This window comes from Phocoena phocoena, chromosome 10, assembly GCF_963924675.1.
Source record: "Phocoena phocoena chromosome 10, mPhoPho1.1, whole genome shotgun sequence".
In the NCBI taxonomy this organism is placed as follows: domain Eukaryota; kingdom Metazoa; phylum Chordata; class Mammalia; order Artiodactyla; family Phocoenidae; genus Phocoena; species Phocoena phocoena.
Window position 1 is genome coordinate 45,616,614 of NC_089228.1, and position 15,238 is coordinate 45,631,851.

Genomic DNA, 15,238 nt, shown 5'->3' on the forward strand with positions numbered 1-15,238 from the left:
TTTATTTTTTAAATGGTTTACAATTGGCTATATACTGAAAGTGTTTTTCTTTTGAGGTTACTGCCCTGAAAATATTAACACTTCACCTATAGGACAGTTAAAAGTGTTCAATTGGAGAAAGAGGGGGAGCAGTGCTGAAACCTGGCACCCCCTGCCTGGTCCTTTCATGAAAGAGATGGTGGAGGTGAAAGGAGAGAGGAGTGAAAGACCGACTGGGACTGTGCATTTGTTGGGTTCCTGGAAGTGATCAAGAGAAAGGCCTCCATCTGCTCTTAAGAACTAGGGCCAGCCCACATTTCACTGGATCAGCTCGTGTCCCTTGAAGCTGGGCCGCTCAGCGTGCACCCTGCGTACCCACATCACCTGGGAGCTTGTTAGAAATGCAGACTCCCAGGCCCCACCCCAGACCTACTGGGTCAGAATCTGCATTTTAACAAGACCTTCAGGGGATTCCTATGCACATTAAAGTATGAGATGAGCTGCTGCCTAAAAGCATAGTAAGAGCATTTTTAAAATCAATTATTGAACCATATGATTCTAAAATGAAAGGTTTTACTAGGTTCTAGAGCAGTATCATATATCCTCGTCAAGAGAAGAAAAACCATATTGTATGTATTTTATGTACATATATCTATGTATTTTGAACTTTTTTTTTTTAACTGATAGCCAGATGATGACGATACCGGTGTTTAGTATGTACTTGCTATGTGCCAGGCACCATTCCAAGTACTTTACGTGGATTCATGCATTTAATCCTTAAAATAACCATAAGAGGTTAAGTACTGTTATCATTTTCCATTTCATAGACTTCTAAGAGGAACCTTCAGCAACTCTTCTAAAGTTACACAGCTCATAGGTGATTTCAGCCTACATAGACTGGCTCTAGGGCCCTACATAGACTGCTCTTAGGTACTGTGCTAGCAGTTCTCAAGGTAGGGTCCCTACACAGCAGCATCAGCATCACCTGGGAACGGGTTAGAAATGCACATTCTTGGGCCCCACCCTAGACCTGCTGAGTCAGACATGCTGGGGTGGGACCCAGCAATCTGGGTTTTAGCACACCTTCTGGGTGATTCCACTGCACCTTGTCCTGTGCTGGTCCACATCTCACAGATGACAGGGTCTCTACTTTGTGATCACATTCGATGGTAGGGGTCGGGGGGCGGGGGGGAACAGTCTCTGTATTTGCCATCTTAAGATAGACTGTTGTATTTCTCTTCCTTGTCTCTTCTTTGTTCCCATCCAATTTCCCTCCTTTCAGTAGTAAAAATTTTTTTAGCTGTCCTGAAGGTGAAAATAATATTTTCAGGACAGTAACTGCAAAAGAAAGATACAACTGACCCTCGGTATCAGCCGGGGATTGTTTCCAGGACCCCCTTGGATACCAAAACCCATGGATGCTCAAGTCCCTTATATAAAATGGCATAGTATCTGCATATAACCTACACACATCCTCCCGTATACGTTAAATCATCTCTAGATTACACATGATACCTAATACAATGTAAACGCTATGTAAATAGTTGCCAGTGTGGCAAATTCAAGTTTTGCTTTCTGGAATTTTCTCTTTTCTGAATATTTTCAATCTGGAGTTAGTTGAGTCTGCATATGCAGAACCCATGGATATGGAAGGCCAACTAGACTTCACTGTCAACATGCTTAATTTTCTTTGTAAATTGAAATTCACTAGACTTGTTCCCGGCCTGAAGGAAGTCTGTGGCGTAGATCAGGAAGACAGAGGTTTGGTTTGGAAGTCTTGGTTTCTGTGTCCAGTTTTGCTGGAAGCCTGACCTGTATCCCAGAGCAAGGTGTTCACTGGGTGGGACCCTGTTTTCTTCTGACCCTGTGAATAGTGAGAATATGTGCAAGACATGGATGTAACCATGTTCCCTGGATTCTGAGGTGATTTAGGTGGTTTTCTACACCACTAATGGTTCTAAAAGAGATACTTCTGATTGAAAACTGAAGGACAAAATGAGATTGGGGTAACACTCATATTGGTAGCCATGGATACAGGAGACATTTGTTGTTCCCTCCCAGGTTACCTTGTGGGGGTGATAGGCCTCCCAGTGTCACCCGTTTAATCTTCAAGACAGCCTTTGAAATAAGCATTACTCCCATTTCGCACTCAAAGAGACTGAGGCTCAGATATGTTGTCCAGAGTCCCAGGGCCACAAGCACAGAGCAGGGCCTTCGCCCTGCCTTGGGGTCTGCCCTCCGCCACACCCAGGCTCTCAGCTAGTAGATCCTCGGGCCCTTGTCTCCCATTACCTCATGTCATCCTCATAACCCACAAGGCACCTGGAGAAGCATCTTGCTTGGCTCACACAGCTGTCAGAGGCAGCACTGCTCTTTCTGTCTTCAGGAGAGAAAATACCTGGGCTCTGTGTTTTCTGGTCGCTGGAGGCTTGCGTTGTGCAGAAACTGAGTCGATCTCAAGTGATTTCTTACTGAGTGGTGTTCTTGAAGACAGGCTTTGCTTGTTTTCCCCCATCCCGTCTGCTCAGGACGAGCTGGAGCGGGGGGAATCACAGTGATGCTGAGTGACATGGTGGTCACGCCCCCTCTGTGCCCGAGTGGCAGCACCTACACCAGGAAAACACTGGTGAAGAGTGGAGTTTTGTCATCACTCCCTTGTGGTTTGTTGCATGGCAGTTTTCCCGCAGCTTTCTCAAGAAGAGGCCTAAAGAAGCCCGGCTACGTAATGTTGTTTCACCTGGACGCTTCTGAGGCTGTTACCCAATTGCAAGCTTGGTCAGTCAGTTCCTGGCAGGCGTCATTCAGGATTGCCTTCGGGTGGCAGGATTTGAAAAGAGCATGTGGCATGGTCTGGGGTTTACTGAGACCGCGGGACGGCGCACATCCCCTCCTCAGAGGTGCCTGCCATCAGTCTTCCGCACAAAGGGTAGTTTTCAGGTGCTGAGCACTGACCGGTAATTATCATCTGCAAAAGCTGAGATGAAAACGATGGCCAACGTCCCATGTCCAAATTCTCCAGATGGTTCCAAGGTGAAGCACAAGAAGTAGTGCAAATGGAGCTCATTCCTCCAGTTTGAGAGGGACATCCTGGGCTGCAGGGGGAAGGCTGAGCCATGTGGGGAATGGTGCCGTGTCCCGCTGGTGGTTGTGCCGTCTTGTGGGGTGGGAATGTCCACCCCATGGAAAGAGCCATCAGGCCTGGGCCCTGCGGTCTGTATTGATTCAGCGTGGCCAGCAGCGCTGAGTCCTTACAGGACTCTCTCCTGTAGGATCACGTTAGAGAAAGGAGCTGGCCTAGCTTATCAGCACTGACCTCAGCACTGTTACAAAGGTCTCTCTGCCCATGGTTTTCATCACCTTGGTTTCAGCCTGGGGTTTGTTTGTTAGTATCCATGGCTACTCCACGCGGGCCTCTGGTGATGTCCCTTGTTCAGGGCGGTTCTCTTTCTGGGGTGGGGGTACCAGCATCACCCCAGGGCTGGCCATGGGCAAAGCTGACCCACAGTCTGTGCATTTTGGGGTCCCCTCACTGCTCTGCCCACTTGGGGCACCTGTCCCCCAGTCCCCAGTCATCTTGTGTCTGAACTCCCCAAGAGCATTTTGTCACCTGGCACATCCTGCTTGTTCCATACTAATTTATACATGTGTCTGACCTTCCCAATTAGGCCTCGAAGTCCTCGAGGGTAGGATTCATGTGTTTATTACTCAGCTGTGGTTAAGAGCCCCAACTTGGGGGTCAAATAGAATCAGACCCTCTCATTATAGCTCTGTGACCTTGTGCAGTTTCACGTCTAAAATGTGGGTAATAGTAGTACTTTCTTCCTAGGATGAGGATGGACCCTGAAGGAGGGGTCTACATCCAGCACTTAGACATCTAGCACTTAGCAGAGGGCTGGGCACACAGTGAGCAGTCCATAAGTGAGCCACTTGGTTATTACCAAGGAGGCCTTCATTAAATGCTCTGGTGATGGATGGCCACCATAGGTCAACTCTGAGTGTTCAAGGTTAGGGAAGGGCGGATGGTTATATCCCCCAACAGACCAGGTTCAAGTACATGGTTATGTCCTGTCTGGCTTTGGACAAGTCACTTAGCCCCTCTCTCTGTCTCATAGTGTTTCATGGGGGTCATATTTGTGTCATCGGGTTATTCTGGGTTTTAAGTGAAATAATATTTGTAAAATGCCCATGGTAGCAGTTAGCATGTTGTAAATACTTAATAGTTATTTCCTTTCTTCTTCCTGGCCTCTTCAGTAACTTGCTTTGGTGCCCTGCTCTCAGACTACCCTGGCAAGGGGAAGTGAGCCTGTACAATCGTCACACTAAAATTTCAGCTGATGGTGATGTTGATGGGCAGGTAAATGTAGCCAGAGCTGTACGGTCAGGTCTCTGCTCTTGGCAAGACACCTCGCTCCCGCCTCCCAGTGCACAGACCCAGCACCATGCAGATGCTGGTCGTGGCCAAACAGACCACTCTTCGCGATGGACTGGGCTCTAGGCCGGCCTCTGCCACCACGCCGTCCCACAGACCGTCCCTGAAGCTGCCATGATAAACCAGCACCTTTCACCTAAGAGCAGTCGTAGTAGCCAGCAGCCTGCCCGTTTGCTTCTAGCTTAAGACCACAGCTGCTTATTAGTCGAGGCCTTTCTGTTAATGCAGCTTCTTTCTTAGCAGCTTTGTGCCTCATCATGTCTTTGTGTCTCGCTGGATTTGAACTTGATTGCCTCTTTCCAGATGGCTTCTTTTTCATGCAGGAAGCCTGGCGGGGAGGGGGTACCTCCCCTTTCCAAGACACATGCTCATCTGGAGGTGATGAGATATACACCAGGCTTTTATGTTTTCACCCCTCCCTGGGCCCTCTGGTTGCTTAGAAATGAGCCTTTCTTTGCAAAGACCGGTCTGGGAGTAAAACAAAACCTTCCCTTTTTTTTGAGCATCAACCATGTGTCGGGCCCCAAATGAATAAGACTCAGCTGCCATCGTGTGACTTTATACAGGTGGGAAGGGACCTGGGACATTCGTAAGAATTAGGTTCGTTACGCTTCTGGCCAGTTTTGACGTGAAGCCATCTAAACAAGAATACAAAGCATTTGTTCTGCCTTTTTTCGTTTTGTTCTAATTACTGACAAATGAGCATTGTTTTTTATTACCAGGTACTGTGGGCCTCACCCTATTCCTGTACACACTTCAAGGGCTGCATGAAAATAGGTTTTATTTGTTTTTTAAGCCAAATCATGTGTGTCTTATGGGTCTTAGTAGTTAATACACTTGGGCTTTGGGGCCAAGTCTAAATTATTTTGAAGATAGATGTTGAAGGGCAACAGGCAAAGGAAGGGCATGGCTGAATCTCCAAGAAGTGGCTGTAACTTGGGAGAAGGGTGAAACAGTAAAACTGGAGAGAGCTGGCTCTCGGTTTTCTTATGGACATATCATGAAATTCTTCTGCCATCTGAGCAAGTATTTATGACAGCTATCTCTGTGTAAAATAGATAGCTAGTGGGAACCTGCTATAAAGCACAGGAAGCTCAGCTCGGTGCTCTGTGATGACTTAGATGGGTGGGATGGGGGAGGGTGCAAGGGAGGTCCACGAGGGAGAGGATATATGTATACATATAGCTGATTCACTTCATTGTACAGCAGAAATGAACCCAACATTGTAAAGCAGTTATACTCCAATAAAAAAAAATACATAATGAATAAAATAAAAAATAAAAATAGTCTCGTCTGTGTGACATAGATTAGTACATTTATGTGCCGTTCACCAGTGCTGAGTTTTCGAATGGATGATTTGCTATTCCTAAACAGTTTTGCTGTCTGAGAACATTCTTGGGGCCGGAGGAAGGCTCCATCATGAGATCATGGAAGAATGTGTTTACCTTGTCATGTTATGGGGACGTGGCTGGAATATGGCATAGGTAGTTCAGGGATGCTTGTTTGCATGTTATTTGGTGGTAACTTAAATTATTGAGGTATAATTTACATACTGGAAAATTCGCCCATTTTAAGTGAACAGTTTAGTGTTTTTTAGTAAATTTACTGAGTTGGCAACCATCACCCTAATTCGGTTTTGGAACATACACATCTCCCTCCCGTAAGATCCTTCGTGCCTGTTTACAATTAATCCCCATTCCTACTCCTACTAATCTCAGGGAACCAGCGATCTGCTTTCTGTCTCTATAAGTTGCCTGTGCTGGATAGTTAATATGAATGGAGTCATATAATAGATGGTCTTTTATGTCTAGCTTCTGCTGAGCATAACATTTGCGTTTGTTTTGGACACCTTTTGGGGGAAGTGGATTTATTTGGTAGAGCTCCCTTGGTCAGAAGTGGAACTTCTATTTGAAATACTGTTCTCCTGGAGAGAGAAAACTTGTGACAGTTTATTTTAGATTGAGTATCTAGAAAACTGGTGCTCGAAACATGCAGCTTGTGCTTGTCTTCCTGTTTAAAAGAGTCATTTGTTATTCCTCATTTCTCGGAAGAGAAACCCAAGACACAATTACAGGAGTTTGCCCAGGGCCTCATGACCTTGGTAGAGTCTCCTATGAAAACTTCAGCCTCAGGGCCACAGAGTCAGGGATCTGACCTACACCACAGATGCTTTTTGGTTTCTGTGTGCTTCTTAAACTTTGTTCATTTGTGCTGACCTCAGCCTTGCCCTTGCGTTCTTTGTGGCTCCTTAGTTTATAGTTCAGGAGCCAGACTGGCCTCGGTTCAGCTCCCGCCATATGCAACCGCATTTGCTGTGACCTTGGTCAGGTCCTTAACTTCTCTGAGCTTCAGTTTCCCCATCCATGGAGTAGTCATCATAACAGCGCCTACCCTGCAAGATTGTTCTGAGGAGTAAACGAAAAGAAGCACATTAAATCCCCGGACATAGCATGGCCTCCATAAATGTTAGCTGCTGCCCCTGCTAGGAGTCTCCTTTTATTTTGAAATTCACCATTTGCGAGCTGTGTGACATTGGATGAGTTAGTTAACCTCTCTGGGCCTCAGTTTCTCATTTGTAAAATGAGGTGAACGTGAGTGTTTACCCTGTAGTATTTATTGCTCTGAGAAATAAATGATATAATCCATCTAGAGGGCTAAGAACAAGGCTAGGCTGTAGTCAGCATGCTTTGGTAAAAGTAGGCTGCTGCTGCTACTAATTTCTCTTAAAAGTTACCTCAGGAAGGACCCTCTATTGTAGTCAACTGCATATTTTTTGAAAAATATTTTAAGTAATGTTTTCCCCATCGGTGCATGATCACTCCCCAAAAAAATTGTTAAGCACAAAAAAGATATTAAAATTGGTAATTCTATCCAAATATCAGCGTTTTTAATGGCTTTGCTGTTTTCTTGTGTGTATTGTAAATCCGTACACCTCCCCGCTGGTGAGATTATATGTATTTTGAAAACATAACTGGAATAATAGTGCCCATGCTTCCGTAGGAGTTTTTCATTTCTGCCTCTGACTTCTGTAGGTGGGCTCTGTCAAAGACCTCAGAACCTCCCGGAGGTTCTCCCTGCATGTTCTGCACCCCAAGCCTCCAGTCACCGTGTACGTGGTGACACTACGTGCCTGACTGGTTAATGCTGGAAAAAACCCTGGCCCAGGTGTACGTTTTATTGGGTTCAGTTGTTAAAGCAAGTTAAATATTTCTACAATTAGCTTTATAAAAGGGCAACACAAGGGGTCCTTGTGCTGGGGGATACAAGAAACTACACAGGCGATAACATCATTAGAGCTTAATATTCACACACACACATGCACGCTTACAATCACACGTGCGCTCGCGTGCGCATTCAAGTAAAATGGGGAGATCGAGTGAGATTCCTGGATTGTAGCAATGTCAGTACCCTGGTTGTGAATATAACGTTACACAATGTTACCGTTGGGTGACACTTAAAGGGTATATGGGATCTCTGTGTTATTTCTGACATCTGCATCTGATTATCTACACGTGATTAACGACAGTGATCGCAATTTTTTAAAAAATAGCTTTAAAAATATAATTTCTGTTTAATACAATCCCAGAGCAAAAAGCTGCTCCGAATCTTGTTCTCTTATGTTAGGGTGACATAGAGCCAAGATTAGTTTAAAATGTAGCCTGGTTGTCCTTTTTTCCAGGAAAGCAGAGGACTTGGTCCTTTGAGGAGAGCAAGGGGGACATTAGCTGGCCCTAGAGTCGCAGCACAAGCTTCAACAGAGAGGCCTTTGTACCTGCCGGTAGATGACAGGGGACGCCATGCTCTCCTAGAGGGACCTGGCTAGAGGGCTCCCGGGTCTTGTCTGTACCATTGCAGAGCATCACAGCTGTGCAGCATGAAAACCAACTCCTGTCCGAGGCACAGGAATCTCCACTTAAGGATTTCTTGTGACCTCGGGCTGATGATCTATTTAGAGCAATTTGAGCTGGACTCCGTCTCCATCATATTAAATTCTGGTTCAAACCAACCCTGTACATCTCCCTTGCTTTTCCTTGTGGGAAGAGAAGGAAAATGCCTGAGGCAATGCTCCCTCCAGTGGCTGGAGGGTTCCTGCCATAAACTGGGTGGAGGAGAGGCCAGCAAAGGAACCTCTGCTCATCTCCCCCAGCCCCCAGCTCTGAGGGCCCTGTGTTGGGAGGGTTTCAGATTTGGAACCAGATTTCAGGTCTCCTCCTTAAGCTAGAAAATCATTCCAACAGATCAGATTTCTCTGCGCTCACCCACTAGGATGATCTCTACTTGGATTTATAAAATATTTAGAAACCTATTGTCCAGTTGCAATTAGCCATTAGTAACGCTACTGAGTTTGGTTTAGCAGTATACTTCAGTTCCCAAAGGCCTTGCATGGGCTGTGACTGCAAGTGGGTTGTTGCGAAAGCGAAGTTCTCTACGCTTAAAAGAATGATTTTCTAGAGTCTTAGTTATGAGGAGTTACTAACAAGTTATTATGTAGCCCCTAAGTGGCTGGTTTCAAAAAATTTTACACTTTGGCCCTAAATCCATTTGCTTTCACTCCTTCCTCCTCAGAATAAAACCCATGCTACCTTCATGGTATTTGGACTACACATCGATCCCTTGCCATTGATTTAAAATAAAACCACCCTGAGATTCTTCTGGAGACTAAAGCCTCCTTTCAGTGCACACCCTTTTTCTCCGGAGGAAGAGCACAGTCCTAAAGTGGCCTGCAGACAGCCTCTTAAGGCCTCTTAAGCAAATGGCATATGTCGTGAAATACCATATATGAGAGTATTGGGTGGGAGTGTGGATTAAAACAAAAAAATCTGTCACCCTGGTTTTCATGGTTTGGAAACTGTTTGCATAGCCTTAGAATTTAGTCCATTTGGGGAAGAGTGGGCTGTGTGCCATTATGAAATTATCAGCTAAGGCTGTTTAATAATTATACCAAGAGCTGCTTTGGGAAGGACCCAGACTATCCACGTAGTTGGGTCTGTACAGTGAGTGGGTTCGAGATCCTATGGATCTTTCTGACGGTTCATACCTCAGTCGCTGTGCTGCTGACCCACTTTGGTTTGCTGACCGTATACGAAGCCAGACCCCTTTCCACTCCAGCGCCCTACCCTCAGCACCACCCCCGAGTGTGCACGTGCATATGTGCACGTACGCACACACACACACACACACACACACACGCGCGCGGCGTCAAGGCCTTGCAGTGAACAGTAGACCCCTGCCCCCTCACCCCACAGCTTGAATCTTTTCTCTGGAACCGGGGAACGAAACCTGGTGGGGCTGAACCCAGCAAAACCAATCACCCTTTATGCCCAGTACGACTTTAGAGTCACTTTTTTAGGTGGGTTGTTTGTTTGGCAGGCCTGTAGCATCAGTAGTTTCATTGTCATTTTTATTTCTTGCAGTTTTATGTGCTGAAAGAGTTGGCCAGATGACTAAGACATATAATGACATAGATTCTGTAACTCGGCTTCTTGAGGAGGTAAGTGATTTGGGGCAAGGCAAAGAGTCATTTATAGCTGATTATAATTTATATCAATTAAAGCATACATTACTGTCTTTCTCGGTGAAGATTCTCAGCAACTGAGCCCTCTCAGGGTATAATTCAGTGGCTTTATTTTATTTATCTTTTGAACTGAGAGCTATGTTGGCTTCTGTCACTGTAACTTTGTACAAGGTATTTTGGATTTTAAAAGGAATGTATTAATGACACAGAATAGGGTGGCATTTAAATACTTGCTGTAGAATACCCTGTTTAAGACTTATAAACCCTTAAAATATATACTAATGATATATGTTAAGTGTATACAAAAAATGTCAGAAAAATACATCATTATCCATATCTTTGTAATGTTTTAGTTGCATTTTGTTATGTTTTTATTTACATCAGGTTAAGGGAATATTATTATGCGGTGTCAGCATGGAAATAACCAAAACAAGCATGGCAAGGAAAATTTTAGGAAACGTGCTTGGGATTAGATGAGCTGTAGTTAGTTTAGAGACTATGCTTTTCTCAATTTCTTCTCAGCATTCTGTTGACACTTGAGAATTAAGGTGCTGTGGTGGCCTCTGGAAGCAGATGAGTATAATGTGTGTATCCCCATGCCTTCAACAGGTCAGAACATGGTAGGTTCTCAGTATTTATTGAATAAGTGCCCATCTTAAAGCAGTACCTCCCACTCTTCCCACAAAATCAGACCTCAAATGCAGAGGTGCTAACCTTTTTTTTAAAGATTTTTTTTTTTGATGTGGACCATTTTTAAAGTCTTTATAGAATTTGTTACAATATTGCTTCTGTTTTATGTTTTGGTTTTTTGGACCTGAGGTGTGTGGGATCTTAGCTCCCTGACCAGGGATCGAACCCACACCCCCTGCATTGGAAGGCGAAGTCTTAACCACTGGACCGCCAGGGAAGTCCCAGAGGTGCTAACTTTTAGACCCTGGTTTCTGCTCTAGAATCTAGAATGATTTGGGGTCATGTGACTATTCATTAGCCCTTCTTGAGGAAGAGAGTAGAAAGATATGAGAGACACAGAAATCATCATTTTCAGCCGGTGGCAGAACAAAGTTGAAACACAGGACCAAGCAGGAGTGTGGGACCTGAGGTTTTTTGGTGGGGGGCATCTTTTCATCCCTTTATTTATTTATTTGTTTTTGCGGTACGCAGGCCTGCCACTGCTGTGGCCTCTCCCGCCGCGGAGCACAGGCTCCGGACGCGCAGGCCCAGCGGCCATGGCTCTTGGGCCTAGCCGCTCCACGGCATGTGGGATCCCCCCGGACCAGGGCACGAACCCGGGTCCGCTACATCGGCAGGCGGACTCTCAACCACTGCGCCACCAGGGAAGCCCTTTTCACCCCATTTTTATGTCTCTCTCTTTCCCTGCGCTTTTCCCTTCTGCACATCCAGTGTTCTCCTACCTGCTCTGAGGGCTGGACCCTTCCAATACTCCCCTACCCCTACCTCAAGTTCCTGAGGGTTCACCTGCCCTGCTACACACTCCCCTCCCATTCTCCTGGAGGCCCCCCATGGGTAGACCCAGTGTAGCTGAGACAGGGCAGGAGCCGAGACCCGCTTGACCACCTGCATGTCAGGGAGGTTACAAACTCCTCAGCCCCGAATAAGTGAGTTTATATTTTTTGGCTGTGTGACAGGGCCATTGGTGAGGCATTTTAGGGCACTGGCCTTCTGGTGACTCTCCAGTTGCAGCCGTCTCGGCGGCTGGCATTAGTGACCTCGTAGGCTAGCTTGGTTGGCACCACCAACTTTTGAAAATAGTTTTTACCATGTTCCCCCTTCCTGCTGTGTCAATTTTCCTCAACACTGTCCTGTTTCTAAATCCACTCCTCACTCCATACCCAATTAGTCCTCAAGTCTTCTGAGGGAGGTCCTACGTCTGTACCTTTATTATTTTTTTTCCAAGGCCACCACTCCAGCTCCTGGAGCCCTGGCAGTGAGATTTGAGTTTTCTCTCTTCTGTCATCTTCCCTGCAGCTGCCACCCTCCCAAGCCCTCTTTAATGACCTCGGCTTCCCACGACACTCAGAACTCCTTGGCATGGCATTCAAGGCTACACACTCGATCACATTCCTGAATCGTCTTAATACTCATCACCGGGACCTGCCTCCTGCTCTCCCACCTGTGACCTTTTGCACCGTTTGGCCCCTCTGTCTTTTCTTGCCTTGAGTGTCATACTGCAGGGCTCATTAGGGATCTCTGAAGCCATCACACTCCCCCAGCCCCAGGTAGTCCGTGCCCCAGCCAGCCCTGAGCTCGGGAACCACCCTGTCATTCTGTTGGCTTTGTTCATCCAACTGGATCGGTTAGAAGTTTTTCCAAGGCGAGGACCCTGTTGGGTCCTGATTTCTTTCGCCCTTTTAATCTTGGAAATGATGGGCCTTTGATAAGTGTCTGCCTCTGTGGTCACGCTTATTATTAAGGGTAAACTTTGAGAGCTGGGTGTTGTCTGTGCGTCATCTCATTAATTCTACGATAGTTCTCAGAAGTAGATGCCACTATTTCCCCCATCCTACTGTGAGGGGACCTACATTTGAGAGGACAGACGACACCCGGTGGCTCAGCTGCTTTCCAGCCCGGGCCCTTAACCACTATGCACGTGGCCCTGTTGATTTTGGCTGTAGTTGTTTACTGCCCTGTTTGTTTAGTTTTGGGGAGTACGGTTAGTTGATTGTCAATGAGACATTTTTACTTTAAAAACATGAACTGGATAACTTTTTTTTTAATGGGCTGCTGCTTCAGTGAGTATCCATGGCCCGTGGTTCCTGGCTCCTGCCGGGTGTGAGCTGGCAGGGCTGGGTGAGGACTCTGCAGGGCCAGACCTGTCTCTGCTTGGATGTTTGAGGACCACTTCAGAGGAGCCTGGGACTCCAGCCCTGTATGGAGATCCTGGTCATCAGCACTTCACAGCTCATTGCTTAAATGAGTGTCACTGTATCAGGAAGTATGCTGTCATCTTTAAAAAAAAAACCGAGTTGCTCAAAAGAGTATTTGTGGGGCAGTCTCTTCAGGTGGCTCTTTGCTGTGCTTTTTTGTTTTATTTTTAACAGCTCACCATGGCCATGGTCTGTGTGCATCAGCGTGTTTTATATACAAAGCTGTGCCTCTCCTTTTCCTGATAAGAATCACATCTGAGTTGCTGCCTTTCTTTGGAACTAGGCGGGTTTCCTGGTTAAAGTCTAATTGCCCCAGTCGCGTGAAGGTTGTGCCATGCTGTGCTTTTCTTGGCTTTGGTCCCGTTCCCTCTGGTCGTTTGCTTTGGTTTCGCACGGCTGCCGCAGGCAGGCGGGGTGCTGGCGGGATTTGCACAGGATGCCGGAGCACAGCCGTTGGCCAATGTGAAGAGTTTGCTTTCGGGTTAAAGGGGAAGAGGATTCTGCAGCTCGCCCTGGCTTTTGCTGCTGTTCGGAATTTACCTCTGGGCAAAGCTGTCTCCTCCCCAGTTACGGAGAGGGTTATTCCAGGAGCTCCTGAGTCATGCTTTTTTATCCCAAAATGGGTGAATGAGATGAGTCAGCTGCTCAGCGTGGGAGGCAGGCAGCTCTCCGTCTCTGGGGCCGTGCCAGGTGGCTCGAGTGTTCATGGTCATTGCTAAAAGGGGCTGAGACACAAGTCACAGTCTTTCTAAAAAATATTTTTATTGGAGTATAGTTGCTTTACAAGGTTGTGTTAACTTCTGCTGCCCAGCAAAATGAATCAGCCATACATATACGTATAGCCTACAGTGCATTAAGTTTTCAGCGAAACATAGCTGCGGAGAGGGAGCTAGGAGAGCCAGAATGAGCCCCACCTGACCGCCATCTCCTGGGGAATAAAAGAACCAGTTCTTCTAATAGCTGATTTCCAAATTGAGATTTATTTATGGTCTCATTTTCTCACTGGAGTTTGATCCAGTGGTCATTTCCTAGCTGTTTTCCTGGTTTTCGAAGTAAATACTTATCACATGTTGGCTGGTTGTAAGAAATGAGACTCTTTTCATTACTGAAATTCTTTTTTTTTTTTTTTGCGGTACGCGGGCCTCTCGCTGTTGTGGCCTCTCCCGTTGCGGAGCACAGGCTCCGGATGCGCAGGCTCAGCGGCTGTGGCTCACGGGCCCAGCCGCTCCGCGGCATGTGGGATCTTCCCGGACCGGGGCACGAACCCGTGTCCCCTGCGTCGGCAGGCAAACTCTAAACCACTGCGCCACCAGGGAAGCCCGCTTACTGAATTTCTTAAAGAGAAACCCAACTGGCCTTTTGCCTTAGAAAAACCAGAGACCTGATGACTTTTTTGTTTAAGAATTTCATTTCATCTCTGAATATTTTTACTCTAACTTCCTTTTTTTTTTTTTTTTTTCCCAGCAGAGCATTTTCTTTATGTTACTATACAGATTAGATTGTGGGTGTAGACAAAGTGAGAGTTGTCCCCTCCGGAGGGCAAGGAGGCCCTCAAGTCTGAGGTTTGACGTGTATTGGGGTATAGTGGGGAGGGGCGAGGGGCTTCGTTGTCGAGCCCCTCAGCATTTGTTTCCTTCCCCTGCCTGCGTCCCATTCCTCTTGGGTTCAGGCCCCTGTGTGCCGTGGGAAGCCTTCAGCATTCTTCACGTGCTCATCAGTGCCTTGCCCAGCCTGTCTTCATCATTATGATTTTGGCTTGATTCGTTTGCACTGAAATCTGCATATGAAATGTCTGTGTGTGCTGGAACTTAGCAGCTGGATTGCATGATCGCAAGCAGCACAGAACAGTAGGCAGTGAGCCAGTGAGCATGAAGCACCTGCTGGCTATTCAGTCTGAGGGCTTGCTCTAGTAGAAAGATTTAACAGACTGGAGTGAGATTTATGGAGACCACACTTCCAAAGGGAAATGGACAGGGGTACTACAGTTTTCACGGAGAGTTAGCCAGCTGAAACCTGCACTAGTTGCTAATTTTGAGACGGCCCCTGTAGAAGTGGGTTCCCTCACACGATCCCTGTGGGTCATTTCCTCCCAGTACCAAATACGCACAACCGTTGTGTCTGAAAAGTAATAAAGGGCCGCTGAGATAAGGACCCTCCTTGGTAGACACAGTAGCCGGCACGGATGAATGCACAGAGAGGGGCGTCTCGGTTCGTTGGGCAGACTCACTGGTCCCCTTTGTTCCCTGGGAGGGCATGAGGGGGAGGCACAGATTGGGAAGGAGTTGGAGGAATTTATGGCTCACTTGACATGACACCCAGCTGGCTTCTGGGACAGCAGTTACAGGTTTCAGGACCATGGAAGACCTAGGGGAGAGAGACCATCATTTATGCAAGAGCTCCAGAGAGCCAAATCGCTGTTGGATTCAGTCC

The 15,238-nt window shown here is 46.7% G+C and overlaps 1 protein-coding gene across 5 annotated transcripts in view; it reads left to right on the forward strand.

The window, feature by feature from the left end:
* The window catches only part of TRAK1 (trafficking kinesin protein 1), a 97,897-nt gene that overhangs the window by 45,953 nt on the left and 36,706 nt on the right, over positions 1 to 15,238 (forward strand). For all 5 annotated transcript variants that reach the window (XM_065885848.1, XM_065885850.1, XM_065885852.1 and 2 more), the window contains one exon: positions 9,823 to 9,899. In XM_065885848.1, the coding sequence (XP_065741920.1) occupies positions 9,823 to 9,899 (77 nt within the window). The remainder of the gene's footprint in view (positions 1 to 9,822; positions 9,900 to 15,238) is intronic.